Raw genomic sequence first — 17,160 nt, 5'->3', positions numbered from 1 at the left:
TATCTCTTATCTTTTGTTTAATTGTATTTGGGCTTTTGGGGGTTTTGTTTCATTGCTATTTCCTAAGTAAGGGTGTATTGATGTTTAACAAACAAACAAAAATATACAAGTTATTAAGTTCCCAGCTCAATGAACTTTCACAAAAGGATCAAACGTGTGTAACCTGCACTCAGAACTTCCTTCCTTCCACTTACTCCACAATTACTGTCTTGATTTCTAGCCCCATAGATTATTTACCTTTTATCACCTTTATTTTTGGTGCTTTTGATAATGTTCATAACGTATTAGAATAAAAGATATATATAATTGGATAGTTTAAGTAGATATATTATGGTAAATGCTCATATGTTTTTACCAGTTGGACACACAATAAAAATATTTTTCATCCACCTGTCCAAATGCCTTGAAATGTTAGTCTGAGCTGAGATGGGAGTCTTGGAAATTGGAGGACCTCTGTACCTTCTCCTCCAAAATCTGTAAACATGCTGTTTCCGCTTGGAAGTCTTGATTTGCTTTCAGTGACTCTGAGAAGTCCTGTGGCTTGTGAAGAGCCTCTTGGCTTGCCTTTCACCTTGGTTGGAAGCCATGTGCCCAGGTGGAAAGACAGCAGTTCCCTACAGCCTTTCTCTTCTGGTTCTCTCAAGCCACTGTGTGCAGAGTCCAGCCAAAGCTGGGTATGCTTGGAAACCTCTCCTCACCCTTGTACCCTCCCCATACCCTGGGGAGACTTGCCTGTGGACAGCCCAGCCCTCACTGTTTCAGGTTTTAGGAAGAAACTCTCTCTTTTCTTAGGGCGATTTTCTTAGAGTTTGTCTTTCCTAAACCACCAAGATCTGAAAAGGCAGGATTAGGGTGTGGGCTTAGGAGAAAGGGGCCAGGAAGATGACAGGGTTGTGTTTTCATCCAAACTTTAGGAGGTCTCCAGTTCACCCATGGTCCAGCCCACCTCACCAGGACCATCCTAGGGTTTGAACCCAAAGCATTAGTTAGGAATAAAGAGTGGTTTTGTCCTCTTTTTTTTTTTTTTTTTTGAGACGGAGTCTCGCTCTGTAGCCCAGGCTGGAGTGCAGTGGCCGGATCTCAGCTCACTGCAAGCTCCGCCTCCCGGGTTTACGCCATTCTCCTGCCTCAGCCTCCCGAGTAGCTGGGACTACAGGCGCCCGCCACCTCGCCCGGCTAGTATTTTTGTATTTTTTTAGTAGAGACGGGGTTTCACCGTGTTAGCCAGGGTGGTCTCGATCTCCTGACCTCGTGATCCACCCGTCTCGGCCTCCCAAAGTGCTGGGATTACAGGTTTGAGCCACCGCGCACGGCCAGAGAGGGGTTTCACAGTGTTAGCCAGGATGGTCTCCATCTCCTGACCTCAGGATCCACCCGTCTCGGCCTCTCCAAGTGCTGGAATTACAGGCATGAGCCACCGCGCCCGGCCGTTTTGTCCTCTTACCTGTCTTCCCCGGGAACCCATGGGAAAGGTGGGCAGCTAGAAGGGGTCTGGAGACGGTCTGGTCAGGACACCTCGTCCTACCATTGCCTACCATCTGAGCACTGCTCCGAAGGACTTGATTGCCCCTTGGAGCCTGCTCCTGCACACCTGCAGCTGACCCATCTGTTGGTGCTTTTTCTTTCAGGAGGAGATGGGCATCTCCTGTGAGCTGCTGGAATCGGACTTCCTCAAATGCAGCGTGGGATTTCCTTTCATGAGGTCAAAGTCAAAGGTAAGGGACACAGACGGGACCGTTCCTCGGCAGCAGGCCCCCAGCTCTTCCCACGAGCCACTGATTCTGCCACTGCCTCCCTGAGGTGAGGAGTCCTCCCACCCCCCTGCCTCCCATAGCAGCTGGGGTGGCCGCTGAAGCCCTGCCACACTCCTGTCGCTGGCAGTGTACACTGGGGTATACTCCAGAGGGGCTGCGCCACGTGGTCTTTCTCTTTGATGCACATGATTTACCCCAAATGTGAAAGTGAAGGACACACCACGGCCTCTGCACTTTGGCAAGTGCCATTTAGTTGGGCTTCCTAAAATAATTTTTTTTTTTCTGGGACTTTCTGTGCCTCCTTGAGTCCCCTAGGCAACACAGGAGAAGATGTGGTCTGTCACCTCTAGTCCTGACTCTGTCACTCCCTTGGGTGCTCACAGTTTTCTGAAGAGACCTCTCAAAATTCTCAAAACACAAATACCTGTATCCCACTTTATTTTTAGAAAGAGTAAAGAAATTAAGTCATTTTGGTATTGGTGTGGAGACAGATTTTCTAAGTTCAAATAGTGTACTACAGAATCTTCAGACATTCTTGGAACATTCTAGTATGTGCCATCATTGTAAGGAGATACAAACATAGGTAAAAAGATTTGGTGGTTGGAGGCAAAACTAGAATCTAAAAGACCAAGTCTGCCTTTGGAAATGGAAGCTGTTTTCCCTGCCATGATTTGAAGGAAATCTCATATTCCTTTGTCTACCTTTTTTCCCTTAAAAAAGTGAAAGCTGGCCGGGCGTGGTGGCTCATGCCTGTAATCCCAGCACTTTGGGAGGCTAAGGCAAGTGGATCATGAGGTCAGGAGATCAAGACCATCCTGGCTAACATAGTGAAACTCTATCTCTACTAAAAATACAAAAAAATTGCTGGGCATGGTGGCACGCGCCTGTCGACCTAGCTACTCAGGAGGCTGAGGCAGGAGAATCACTTGAACCTGGGAGGCAGAGATTGCAGTGAGCCAAGATCATGCCACTGCACTCCAGCCTGGGCGACAGAGCGAGACTCTGTCTCAAAAAAAAAAAAAAAAAAAGCGAAAGCTTCATCCTTTTGTCCTGCCTGGGTCGTACATCAGATCATTTTAATCTCCAAGGCTCTTTGGTCCCAGTATCTAGTAGCTGTTTTGTAAACCAATGGTGAGAATGTTATGGTGAGGGAGAAGACTTGGTCATTTCTTAGCAAATCACTTGGACCCATAAAAGCCCCATTGAATGCACCTAGATTTTGGACTTTGCAGCCTTCAGAACTGTGAGAAATTAATGTTTAAACCACCCAGGCTAGGGTAATTTGTGATGGAATCCCAAACTGACTAGGGCAAAAAGGTAATAACTTTCTCACTTTAGGGTCAGTGTTGTTCAGTGCTGTATTCATGTATCACTCAAGATAATCTCATGAACCACCTAAAATAATCTTAGTGTACCACTCCCAGTGTGAGCATCCTGTGATTTGGGAAACAGTGCCCCAAACAAATGTTGTTCACCATATACACGTCAGGCACGTGTGGGAATGTGGGAGGAACCCCTGGGTAGGAGTTATAGGACCAGGTTCTACCACAAACTGTGTGATCTTGGCAAAACCACAGTGACTCTTACGCCCATGACTCCTCGGATTTTTTTCTGCCTCTCTTCCTCATTCTGTCCACATTCACCCCAGGAGGAGGGAAGCCTCAATAAGTGGCTGCCCTTGGAAAATGGATTACATGTGGCTGGCAGAGTACAGGCCAAGTCCCATTAGACTCCAGGTAGGGTGAGGGTGGAGATAAAGAAGGACGACCCCAATCCATGGACACTGTTGCCTCTAGTAATGGATGTGGCACCTCCGCATACAAATTTAAATAAAATCTTTTGAGTAACAAATAATAGGCTTAATTGAAAAACTTGTGACAGTTTCCATTTCATTTTAAACTCCAGCCTATATCACATATCAGACCTAAGATGTGTGTTTCTCTCTCTAGTGGAGAGTTAAATTTTGTCAAATTTTTGTTTGTTTTTGAAAGGGAGTCTCTCTCTGTTGCCCAGGCTTGAGTGCAGTGGTGCAATCTTGGCTCACTGTAGCCTCCGCCTCCCGGGTTCAAGTGATTCTCCGGCCTCAGCTTCCCTAGTAGCTGAGATTACAGGTGCCCACCACCATGCCCAGCCAATTTTTTTTTTTTGGTATTTTTAGTAGAGATGGGGTTTCACCATGTTGGCCAGGCTGGTCTTGAACTCCTGACCTTAAGTGATCCACCTGCCTTGGCCTCCCAAAGTGCTGGGATTACAGGCATGAGCCACCACGCCCAGCCAACATTTGTTAAAACCCTCAAAATCATGATAGAGCCCACAGAAGTGTGAACATTGGAATGTTGGTTGTTTTCCCAGCTGGTAATGCCACCACTTTCCTCCCACATACAGATGCTGGGACCTGTACCAAGACTGACTAAACCTGGGTATTGGGGGCATGGGAGCAGAGGGTGATTCCCTGGAGAAAGCCCAACAAGTCACCCAGCAGAGATGGGGCTCCCCGTGTCTGCAGCCCAGTGTGCATTCCCATGTCCTTCCAACCCTGAGGGTCCTCAGGCTCCAGGCCACCTGCTAAGCCTCATGACTATGCTTGGCTTACCTTGGATGGCCATATGTTTCTGTCTCTCACAGCCTGCCCAGTTTCTGACGTTCTGTTCTTCCAGGCCTCCATCCCTGATTTTAGCTTCTCACCCAATTCTTTTGCCTCTCATCTCACTTTGCTCTTGAGTGTGTTTAATTGAATTCAGGTCTCCTCCCAGTGCTAACGCTACACCAGGCAAGACCTTGCCTCTCCCTTCCTTCTTGTCCTCTTCCTGCCCTGTCTCTGTGCCTGCCCCCCACCCCACCGTAAGCTGACAAGTCCCACAGTAACGGAAATTTCTGACTAGAAAGAGATGTCCGTGTTCACTGTAGATGATGGTCCATTGTAATGAACCAATGTCCGTTGCTTTCAGGAAGCATTCAGTAGAATCCAGTGTTGCAAATGTTAGACCACTGCCTGGAATTCACCATAATGGAACCCAAAGGTTTAGACATGATATAGTTGTAGGCTTTCAGAGTTTGATGAAATTTAAGAACCATTTTGTCCAACCTCCTCTTTTTATTGAAATGCAAAGACAGTATTTTAGCCAAGATCACACGGTTTGTGGTAGAACCTGGTCTTATAACCCCTACCCAAGGGTTCCTCCCACATTCTCACACATGCCTGACATGTATATGATGAACACCATTTACTTAGGGCAGTGCCCCCCAAATCACAGGATGTTCACCACTAAATGGTACACTCGATAATTTTAGATGGTTCATGAGATTATCGTGGGCAATACGTGGACACAGCACTGAACAACATTGACCCTAACAGTGACCCTTTTTGCCTTAGTCAGTTTAGTCATCTATAACAAATTACCTTGGGCTGGGTGGTTTAAACAATAGACATGTATTTCTCATAGTTCTTAAGGTTGAGAAGTTCAAGGTCAAGGTCCTAGCAGATTCAGTTCCTGGCGAGAGCTCTCTTCCTGATTTATAAATAACGCCTTCTCTATGTGTGCCCATCTGGCTTTTCCTTGGTGTGTGTGCATGGAGAGAGAGAGAGATCTTTGTGTTCTCTTCTGAGTGCACTAATTCCATCATGAAGGCCACACCCTCGTGACCTCATCTAAACCTGATTACCTTCCAAAGACCCCATCTCCACATACCATCACATAGGGGGTTAGGCCTTCCACATATTAATTTGAGGAGTGGTGGGTGGGGGAGACACAAACATTCAGCTCATAAAACTTTTCAACAGTCTTTTAATCCTAGCCACACGGATCAGGAGAACATTTCCAATCCTGCTAGCGTATCTTTAACTCTTCTCTATCACCAGCGAATCTCCCTTTTCAGCAAAGATGGAGTAGACCTTAGGCTCAAAGGCTTCCACAGGCAACAGAATTCAACATTGCTCTGTTTTCATTGTATTCATTTTTACAACTACCCTCTCTTTTTGGCAAGTGATCCTGGATTCCCATCTATGATAGTGATATAAATTGTTCTTTTAAAATAATCTTTAAACTAAAAGAGTAAGACAGTAATAATATGAAGCAAATATCCCAGGTGATGTAATTTGCAGATGTGGCAGAAATTGAAAAGATGGGATGTGAGTGAAACTGAGTAAGTCCTGGTTTAAGATTGTAAATGCATCACTTCCTAAAGAGAGCCTCGGGGGCTGAACAGGAGCAGCAGGTCTCTAGCCAGAGTATGTATCAGGCTTGGTTTTACTGTTAAGACTGTGCCTTTGGCCTGATAGTCAGAAAGCTATGCATAAAACATAAAGCTTATCATGCAAATGAGCTTCCAGAGGTCATAAACTGCAGAAGATGGAAGAGAACAGTTTAAGTTTGGAATGCCTGCTGATACCACTTCCTTTTCCCCTAGTATGAATTCAGCGTGATCTTTGATACAAGCCACCTGTCTGGGGAAGAGGACGTTCTCAGCTTCATTGTTACTGCTCAGAGGTAAGGGGGGTTTAAACACTTTTTTCAAAGATAAGAGATTTATGGGACCAGGAAAGGACGTGTCCTGGTTAAGCTTTGATGAATCCCAGGATGCTGAGGAGGAAGAAATGGTTACTCAGTGATAAAGCCTCGAGCCACTAAGTGGAATTGGATCTCTTGGGGATGGTGGTTGCCTAGTACTGCTTGCATAGCCACCACTGCAGACTGAGCTGAGAGGAAATGGGCATCAGCCACTCCGAGGTGATGATTCTACAGCTGAGGAGAGACAGGCCCAGGGGGGTGAGGCTTTAGTCCAAGGTCAGTTCCCACTCGGCTGTGTATTTCCCAGATCAGACAGATGTCCTCAGCAAATTGTCAGACTGGGCCCGCTGCTGCTTTTGGACATGGCGCTGTATCCCTTGATGGAGTGGGCAGGGCACCTGCAGCCTGAGGGCCTGGCCAGGCCTGTTGACAGAGGTCCCAAGAGATGCTACTCAAGAGAGGGCTTAACCTGGAAGCCAAGTGGATGGACAGGAAAGGGGATCGTGGGGTGGCAGCTTCTCCCCTCAGGAGCATGTGCCTGCCCCTCTCCAGGATAGCCACAAGTGCCTGTGGGGACCTCTGGGGAGTTATCAGATGCCTTCTCCAGGGCAGATCCACCATGCCTTGAAGCAGCATCTAGGTAGCACTTGGCTGGCGGCTCCAGTGGAGGGAGGGGCGTTCAGGTGGGTGAACAGAGAGACATAAGCTTTGATTGGGGTGATGATTGGACACCCAAGGTAACCTTTTCATTTTCACTTGGAAATGATCTTAAACTTAACAGAAGTGTTACAAGAATCGTGCAAGGAATTCCTATATACCCTTTACTGAGATTCACCCAGTGTTAACATTTTGCCTTATCTATTTTATCATCCTCTTTCTATATAATTTTTTTTCTTAGCTGTGTGAAAGTTGCAGAAATCATGCCTCTTGATTCATAAATACTTCAGTGTGCATTCCCAAGAATGAGACTGTTCTTTTAAGAAACTGTAATACAGTTATCACATTCAGGAAATTGAATATTGACACTATGCTATTAGCTAATCTGCAGTTTATGTTCTGATTATGCCAATTATCCCAATAATGTCTTTTTAGCCCCTTCTTTTTACTGGTCCACAAGACTTAGTTATTTTCTATTCACACTATTTTCAAGATCACATAATTTACATTCACGTAAAACATGACTATGAGCTAATAGAAACTTATGCAAAGCATAGAGAGGGTAGATTTCATTCCCATTGCGTAAAATCCAAAAGGGCTTCAGTCAGGAGGTAGCATTTAAACAGAGGAGTCTGTTTTCAGGCTGAAGCAACATGAACACGGCAGTGAGGCTGTCCATGGGGCAAGAAGCCCTGTTACACCTGTGTAGGTGGTGGGCACGGGGTGTACTGGGGGTTTGTGCACCTTCTCAGAAGGATGGGGAACACACAAGCACAGTGGGAGGCAGGGCTGAAAGAGGAACCTGGGCTAGACCATGGGGGACAAAGGTCACCTAGAAAATCTGAACTATATCCTGATGGCACTGAGGAGCCAGTGAAAGTTTTTGAAAAGGGGAGTGGCACAGTGCAACAGCTTGACCCTAGAGCATGAGGCTGATGAATTTGATGAGGGGCAGCAGATGCCCATTCGAACCTGAAAATTCTCATTCTCTTGCCATTTCTTGGATCCACAGAACACTCGCCTTTGCTGGGCAGACCCATCAATGTACTCTCTTGGTCCTTCCACACCTGAGGCAGCCTGTGTGCCTGGAAAGGAATGTGATATGGAAGAGATTTCCCTTGTCAGAAAAGAAGACACTTCCTGCCTCCACCTCATTCAGGGCTAATCATAACAGTCAGAGAGGGCAGGGAGCCGGTATTGCAATTGTGAAAGGTTCATTTGTTAGGATAACATGTCCACACAGCAGCAGTGCTCCGGTTTTGGATGCATATTAGAATCGCCCGGGGAGCTTTGAAAAATATGGATGCCTGATCTACCCCCAGAGACCCTGACCCTTCCTCTGCCTAGGGTGAGACCTGGGCAATGGAGTGTTCAAAAGGGCTCACCAAATGATTCTAATGAGCAGCCAAGGCTAAGAACCACTGTTTATAATCCCTTACTCTGTTCTGGGCACATTTTCACTCAGCAAATATTTATTGTGTATCTTCTATTTACCAGGTTCAGTCCTAAATGCTGGGCACAGGAGAAAATGACAGTAACCTACTCAACTCAAGAACACCCCCCATGTACATTAACAGTGCTGCATAGCTTCAGGAAACCCTAGGATCTGTAGCTTCAATAATATAAAAATTTCTAATTTCTCAAATCACAAATGTTAAGATGACGATACTATCTTTTAAACACACACCAGAATATTTCAGACACTCATTTCTTTTCAGGCATTGGTGAAGATATGGTCTGACTGCCCCAGAGGGCACCCACACACAGCACTTGACTCCCTGCTATGATGGAAAGACCCTTAAAGCCCCTTATCTTGAATCTTGAAAACTACAGTTAAAATCTCAGTCGTTCCTTTCTTCCATCACCACCCTTTGAAGGGCTCTTTGCCGGCTTGTAGATTTAGGAGGACGTACTATTGAGACTGAGCAGTTTCTCAAGACCTATCCTCTCAGCAGCCACCAGCCTGGCTTTTGCAGACCACTGGAAAGTATCCCAGCTCATGAGCTTTTGGAATGACGGGAAGCCTTTTGATGTTTGGCGTCTTTATCTCAACTTTTCAACTTAGCTCATTCTGGAGCAGTCACACGATGACAGATGAGACGGTTGGGCCTCAGCCGGCCAAACAAAGGGCAGGGCAAGACCTGGCAGGATGCTGGGGTGGGGGCGGGAGCAGGCCAGGATGGTGTCAACGCATCCACAGGGGAGTCGCCTTTGGCCTGCCCACAGCAGTGATCCCAAGGCTTTTGTCACCCTTTGGGAAAGGAAGGACAAGGAAGTCAGGCTGTGTGGGCACCTGATCCTGCTGCTTTTGCAAACTGTGGCTGCCCATGAGGGACTCCTGTCACCCCATGTAGGAAGACAGATGAGGAGCCAGGGCAGAGACTGTGGCCCTGTGGGGTCAGCGTCACACAGCGCCATTGTTTCAGAACAATAGGAGGGAGAAGGAGAGGGGATGTGAGAGCTATTTCAGTGCTGTTGCCATTCAGCACTTGCTGGGTGAGAGAGGAAGGCAGTGGGGCAGGGCTTGGAGGGGGCAGAGAGAGGGCACAGAGCAGACAGGAACTCAGCAGATGTTCAGGGAACGGCATGGTGGGGAACAGTCAGGATGAGCTGAGCCCAGCCTCAGCAGGTCTGGGGGACTCTTTTGTTCTGCCCATGCAGGGTGAACTTGGGAACCAACTGTGAATGTAGGTTCAAGAACATGTACCCAAGAGCCACGCATATTCCCAAGGAATAATAATCACAATTCCTATTAGAAATTTAGTAAAGTAATTAAGAGAAACTAGGTCTTCTCTCTCCTCCTCCTGTTCCTTCTCCTCCCTTCTTCTTTTGCCCCTCCTCCTTCTTGCCCCCAAATCTGGCATCAGGCGTGGGAGTCACAGCTGAAAGAGCCCAGGTTTCAAGTCTGACTGAGCTGATTGGAATCTCAGCTCTGATTTGCAGGGGGCCTTGGGCAGTTACCCGACCTATCTGAGCTGCTCCTCACCCGTCAGAGGTGGGTGCTCCATCTCCCTCTGGGGTTGCTCTGAGGTCTCAGTAGGGCCATGCTGAGAAATGCCCAGCATAGTGCCTGGCACATAGTAGCCACTTAACAGCATCAGCTCCCTCATGTTCACCTTTCCAAAATGATCTCACAAGAATCCCCCTTCTGTGCTTTCCTCACCCGGAGTGGGAGGCCTTATGTGGATGCATATTAGAATCACCTGGGGAGCTTTAAAAAATATCGATGCCTGATCTACCCCCATAGACCTGCTATAGCCAAGGTCTATGGCGAGAGCTTCCATGATGTTTACAGTGGTCGGTTTGGTCAGGGCCTCTTTCCTGGGCTTGGCTGTCCATGGATGATGGGCAGTCCCTTCAGATGAGACATAGCTGCTAAAGTCTAGCAACCCCTTCCTGGCTGCAGTGCCGTAACTTCATTGGTCCATTGTTCATGGAACAGGCGCTTATAGAAGTAGCACATACAATGGGTGCCATGCCCATAACCCCTCAGCCCTCACCCTTTCCAAAATATCCGCAAACCGGGCAGATTCCGGCTCCCAGCACCAGCCACCCTTGCTGAGGCTTTCTCTGGCCAGAGCTCACTCACTTGCCTGACAGGCAGCTGCCAGGGGGTTCATTCCACCCCGCCCCCACCCCCAGCACAGCAGCAACTCCTCTCAGGAGTCAGTGGATAAAGGCCTGGCTCCCGTGCCCTCAGCAGGAAGACTGACTCTGCCTCACAGAGTCCCCAGGAGACTGGGCCCTGGCTGCTGACAGCACGACCCTCCTGCGTGACTTGCCTTTATTGTCTTCTTCCCTTCGCTGTCGCCCTTCTCCACTCTCCACTCCTACTGGTGTTTCCTGGGGCCACCTCCCGAATAAACTACTTACAATCACGTCTTTGTGGAGAGCATAGCCAAGACAATAGAGTGCCTTTGATAGATACGTACAGGGACCAGAAACAGACTGAGGACAATGAGGTGCCACCTGCCCTTGGAGAATGTAGAGATTCAGCTCTAAAGTGGAACAGAGAAAGCCCACTGCCAGATAGCTAGTGTTGGCCAGCATTCATTCATTCTCCTCTCCCTGCACAGTGGCAACATGGAGCGCTCTGAATCCCTGCATGACAACACCCTTGTGCTGATGGTGCCGCTGATGCACGAAGTGGACACGTCCATCACCGGGTGAGTAGCCTGGTCCTGGGTTGCCACAACACAGGGGTGCCCTCCGGTGGAACACTGTGCTTCTCATATTTGCATGTATAGCCAGCCAGGAGCCAGAGGCTGTGCCACCTCCACTTCCTCCCAGCCTTGAAAAGCAGGATGAAGCTTTAGCTGCAGTAACTCGTACCCTCCTCCCTCCTTATTTTCTCCTCTGTCCCACCTACCCACCCACCTGTTAGATAACCTGAGAAGTTTGATGACGAATTTAAGCCCCATAATTTCTTTGAACATTCCATATACCTTTATATGCATATATTCCCATCCACCCCAGTCCCTCCAGAATGCCATATGGTAACAGGCAGCATGGATCCTGGGATTAAAATCTCAGCTGGAAGCTGCTGGGCCAGAGGTTACCACCAGATGTGTCTCCAGTCCTAGCTCACAGGAGGATTGCTTTCTGATTAGCTCCACAGTCAGCGCTGGCTTTGCTTGTTTCTGTTAACTCCCACTGCAGAGCCAGAGGTGGCTCTTCAGGATGTCTCTAATGGTCTGGAATGGGCAGGGAACCATCCCAATAGCCACACCGTCTGTCTGGGTGAAGTCCACGGCCATTCAGTGCCGCTGGCATTGTTGGAAAGCAGGACCCTGGGCTGCAGTCTGTGGAGACCTGAAACAACCCAGGTCAGTTTTCATCCAAAGCCCTGGCCTGGAAAAATGAGAACTCAGTTTCTTTCCAGCTTCAGAAAACAGAACGCATACCTCTTTGATAGAAAAAAGATTTACACAATTAGTTTAGATCAGATGAGGACCCACTGAACCCTTGACCTAAATGCAAGCTGAACTTTCTGGAGGTTCAGTTTCTCATTTTTCGGTTTTCAAGTGCTTGTGGGTCGTAGTCTTGACTAGCAGTGGAAATGTTGATCCCTTGCAGGGAGAGCCATCCCTGCACTAGCCCACACTGCTGGGAGCCAGTGGAATGAGTCTCCAAGCATTCCTGCTCCTGAGCTCTTGGCATTTTTGGTCATGTTTTTTAAACATGAGGCACTGGTGGAATATGTTTGCAAATTAGCATATTTTTGCCTCTGTTCACAGCTCTATTTTTAACTGTATCATTTATTTACTTGTCTCATCAAAGGCACAGCAAGAATATACCCAGAACCAAGCCCTATCCTTGGGGACAAAGAGAAAACATTCTCCCCACCACCCCCAGACACTTGATCATGTAATCAGGCCTTAGACGACCTTGCTGGGAGGTGTTAACAGCCCCTGATGAAGCCATCAGTTAAACAAATGAGTCAACCTCTGATCTCTCCAGGAATCTAAAACAGTTCTTGTCATTTGGTAATGCTGGGAACTCACTATCTTACTAAAATAATGCACTAAACGTTGAAAATGGATGAGTCGTTGTCTATTCAGACTTAGTCTCAAAAATCTTCCGTTGTTGTGTTTAGGTAAGTGAGTGGCCTCCAGCATCTAGAACTCAATATTTGTCTGGGAGTGTCAGTCTGAGCTTTGTTTCTTCTCAAGGATGTGTTCATATAAGCAACATTGAAAGCATTGCTGCAAATTGAGCTTGAATTCTTCTCACCTGTTATGTAGCCTCTGCAGTCCAAGGGAAAATGCTGTAAATGAATGGACTCAGCTTTCAAATGCTTAACTTCTAGTCATCTTGGCAGGCTGACAAATTTAAGTTTTTTAAGTGAATTTGTCATAGAGTGGGGTTTAGGATGCCAGATATATAATTCATTTATATTTATTTTTTAAAAGCTTATGATCATCTTCTTCAACCTATAAAACATTTTTTGAATGACAGAACAGAAAATGTATACTTTTATAATCCAGTTTTTAAAAAATCAAAGCCATGATAATCTTGTCATTTCAGAACGGTAATCCCAGTGCATATTTCTCCATGCAGTTTATTGATGTAACCTAAGATGAGAAGACACTACTATTCATGCTTTATCAGAAAGCATAGCCTGGCTATGTCTGTTCATGGCAGAGAGAAGTAACAGCCCCAGCAGGGAAGCACTGGGTACAAGACACTGGATTAAATGGAGACAAATGTGTGCTTCTCAGAATGGCAGTGATCACGGGTGCTTGACTGTGGGTGGCGATGACAGATTTCATGCTTTCCTCTTTCAGAATCATGTCTCCAACCTCATTTGTATATGGTGAGTCCGTGGATGCAGCCAACTTCATTCAGCTGGATGACCTGGAGTGTCACTTTCAGCCCATCAATATCACCCTTCAGGTACCTACTCCTGGCGACCTCCTCTGTCCCTGGGGCTAACGGAAGGGCACGTGGGATGTCTCTCCTACAGAGGGCTAGGCTCTTGTCAGGAGAGACCCTTCTGTGGTTGGCTCGCGTGGTGTATGTGTGATCTGTAACCACACACAGAATGAATCCCTTCCATGCCTGGTACTCTACTGTGCAGGCCCCTCTGCTTTTCAGGACTTGGAAGGAAAGGTCCACATTATGAACGTCAGTTTTCCCCAAGAAGTCCTTTGTGTGGTGGAGGCCTTAGCCAATGTCCTAGCCCAGATGGCCCCATGAGGACCCCTTTCTGTTCTCCATCATTCCCCACCTTCTGGGCAGGGCTGCCTCAGAGGATTTGGATTTGCTTTGTCCCTTCCTCCTGAGATTTTCTTGCCAACTCATCCAGGAGCCTCCTCCTCCCACAGGGGAACAGACTTTTGGAAGGGCAGTTTTGTGAGAGCAGAGCAGTGTGGGCCCCTGTGAGTCCCCTCAGGAGGCACGCTGCTCCCTCACTGAGCCGTGGCTGGCTCACCCGGGCACACAGCCATCGTTTCCAGCAAGTCCACGTGGTGTAGACTGTGGACATCGTGAAGGACCCTGTTTCTTCTCTTGGTTGGGGTCAGCAAACTTTTTCTGAAAAGAGCCATGGGGTAATTTAGGCTTTGTGAACCATTCGGCCTCTGCAGCATCTGTTCAACCATACTTCTGTAGTGCAAAGGCAGCCATAGATACCACAGAAGCAAAACTTCAGTTCCGTATAGACAATGAAATTTGAATTTCATATAATGTTCACATCATGAAATATAGGCCCAAACAAGAAAGGATGTGCTGAAGGTGCCAGAGCTGGGAGAAGCTGGGCTGGGGCCAAGACCTGGCAGCACTGGCTGGACCCTGTGTGGGTGAAGTGAAGGAGATGGGCCCAGCTCACTCATAGGACACTGCAGTCCGTATCTCCTCACTCTCTGGTTCTACCCCTCAGAACTCTTCTCTGCCTCTTGCATCCTTCCCCATGGAGAGGTGGTTTCCCACTCTGGCACTCACTGCTGAGGCTAAATAATAATTATTTTCTTTCCTTGTGGCCTCTCCCAGGTGGACTTAGGGGATGACAAATAATGACAGGGTGAGGGTCTAGAGAATGTGGCAGTAAAACATATGTGGGCTCTGACAAACAATGGTCTTCCTCTCTCCAGAGTATTCTCCCAGCAACAGACCCCAAAACCATGATACATAACACATGTCCCCAACTCACAGAGGATGTGCCTTCTGACCAGCTAAGCCTCCGCTGTCGCACCCCGCTCTTGATTTACAGGGGAGAAAGGGAAGGATGGGGTTAGAGCTTGCTTTTGAGACAGTAGAGTGATTGCTGTGAACAGGACCTCTGCATTTCTGAATTGCTTCTCAGTGATTTTATTTTTCTCCTTTGCTTTTCATAATTGGGTAGGAAATAGATAAAGAGCAGACGGGTTTATTTCATTTTAGTTGTTTATACTCTTTCCTACTCTTATAGTTTTAGGGGTATCTTGCAATTAAAGATGCAGTTCAGAAAATTATTTGGAAGGGTTCAAGTAATACAGACCATGTAATGAAGAGGGTATGAGTGTTGAAAGAAGGAAAAGAAGAACAGGGGTTGCACAGAAGATACCAAATGTTCTTATCACCCTCTGAGAAAAAAAAGAAAGTAAGAAATCTGAGGGTATGCAGTTTATCCTTCCAGTTGTTTCTCTGAAGGTGATTTTTACAGGGAGCTTAAAGTTTGATATTCAGGTAAATAGTTTTCTTCACATCTGACCTGAAATAAGACTCAGGCTAGAGAATCCAGCCCTGGGGAATGAGTGATTGGCATGTCCCTTAGATAAACTCCTCCATGATCCATTGCCTGAGGAAGTGCACAGCATTCAATCCAGGGTTGAGAGATTTGGGTCTTGAAAGATTGATAGTGTGTGCCTTTGATTAGAAGGAGATCCTTCTGTGTTAGCAAAGCCCACTTTTTCCTTGAGAATTGTCTGACTACTTATTTATTGGTATAATGGTTGTTATTGTGGTTGTCCTGCAAGAAGGTCACTAACCAGGTTGGCAGTGACCAGAAGGTGAAAATACTGTGGGAGGCGGCCGGAAATACGGAGAAAATGTTTCTATATTTCCTTATTCCAGTAATAGTGTTCCTGAAGGAGAACATAAGACTTTCCATATGAACAGATTTTTCTGTGCTTTTAAAAATCAGTTATTCAACAAGGTACATAGTTGTTTAAAGGCTCCACTCCCATTGCACACAGGAAAAAGGCAGAAATACTAGTCTTGGGCCTGCTTTCTACATTTCATCACAGTTTTTAAACAGAGACACATTAATTCGTCGACAATTGAGAGGCTTTTTTTGGCATCAAAATTTAAAGCATTTCCCCACCTGAAAAACAATGGCCAAAAATAATGCAGATATTGCACATGAACATTTTCAGAGAATCCAATATAAAGACATTTATTAAAAATAAAGATGGTGATACAAGCTCTCCTGTCCTCCTGGCTCTGATGAGTGAAATAGTGTAAATCAGCATCTTTTTCTTCATTGCTTACCCCCATTCATGCTTGAATTGGGATTTCCCAGACATGCCAGGAGGTTTCTTTTTAATTCTGTGCACTCATGTTTCATTTCAAATTAGTTATTTCAGCTATGGTCAGATATTCCTTCCTCTTCTATGTCTTCAGGTTTTGGTGAATATTGTTCATTTTTGAATCAGGAGTTGGCAGCAACCACTCATCTGCTCTATCAGTTTTTATCTATTTATTCTTTGAAGCAGAACCAACTATTGCAGAAAACCAAAGACACAGTTTTCTAGGGAAGAGCTGCCTGGAGCTAGATCTTCATACATCCTGTCATGTGTGAAGACCTGGTAAGATTTCTGGCTTTTTGTTGGCTCTGCCCTTCTGACCTCAACTTCAGAGTTACAGCTTCCGTGGATTCTCTCTCTAGGCCCCAGGCCACCAAGCAGCATGTCATTCCTTCCTCTCTCCTACTCATGCTTTTTAAACATTTAGTTTTAAATTGACAAATAAAACTTATATCTTTTACTCATCTTTTTAAAAATAACATCTTTATTGAGATGTGATTACATGCCTTAAAGTTCACCCATTTAAAGCATACAATTCAATTATTTTAATATGTTTACACAATTGTGAAACCATCATCATCATCTAGTTGTAAAATATTTTTTAAATGTTTTCATTTTAATTTTTGTGGGTATATGGTAGGTGTATATATTTATGGGGTACATGAGATGTTTTGATACAGGCATGCAGTGCATAATCATCATGTAAAATGGGGGTATCCATCCCTTCGAGAAATCCTTTGTGTTTCAGACAATCCAATTATACTCTCTTAGTTACTTTAAAATGTACTATTAAATTATTATTGACTATGGTCACCGTATTGTGCTATCAAATACCAGGTCTTATTCTTTCAATTTTTTTAATCCATGAACCATCCCCACCTCCCCCCGCCACAGCCATCCCTCCAATACCCTTCCCAGCCTCTGGTTAGCATCCCTCTACTCTCTGTCTCCAGGAGTTCAATTGTTTTGGTTTTGAGTTTAATTGTTTGGGTTCAATTTTGTTTGATTTTCACAAATAAGAACATGTGATGTTTGTCTTTCTATTCCTGGCCTGTTTCTTTCCCTTTTTTTTTTTTTTTTTTTTTTTTTTGAGACAGTGTCTCACTGTCACTCAGGCTACTGGGGTACAGTGGTGTAGTCTTGGCTCATTGCAGCCTCAACCTCCTGGGCTCAAACAATCCTCCCACCTCAGCCTCCTGAGTAGCTGGGACTAAAAGGACACACCACCACGCCTGG

General features: G+C 46.1%; 1 protein-coding gene across 1 annotated transcript in view; it reads left to right on the top strand.

Moving 5' to 3' along the window:
- Positions 1 to 17,160, top strand: part of ITGA9 (integrin subunit alpha 9) — a 381,793-nt gene that overhangs the window by 287,938 nt on the left and 76,695 nt on the right. Inside the window, exons 19-22 of the mRNA XM_023187614.2 lie at positions 1,629 to 1,715; positions 6,162 to 6,241; positions 10,996 to 11,085; positions 13,207 to 13,315. Coding sequence (XP_023043382.2) covers positions 1,629 to 1,715; positions 6,162 to 6,241; positions 10,996 to 11,085; positions 13,207 to 13,315 — 366 coding nt within the window. The remainder of the gene's footprint in view (positions 1 to 1,628; positions 1,716 to 6,161; positions 6,242 to 10,995; positions 11,086 to 13,206; positions 13,316 to 17,160) is intronic.

Source organism: Piliocolobus tephrosceles, chromosome 2, assembly GCF_002776525.5.
Source record: "Piliocolobus tephrosceles isolate RC106 chromosome 2, ASM277652v3, whole genome shotgun sequence".
NCBI classification, from domain to species: Eukaryota; Metazoa; Chordata; class Mammalia; order Primates; family Cercopithecidae; genus Piliocolobus; species Piliocolobus tephrosceles.
Note: the sequence above shows the minus strand (reverse complement) of the source record. Positions and strands in the feature narration are given on the sequence as shown.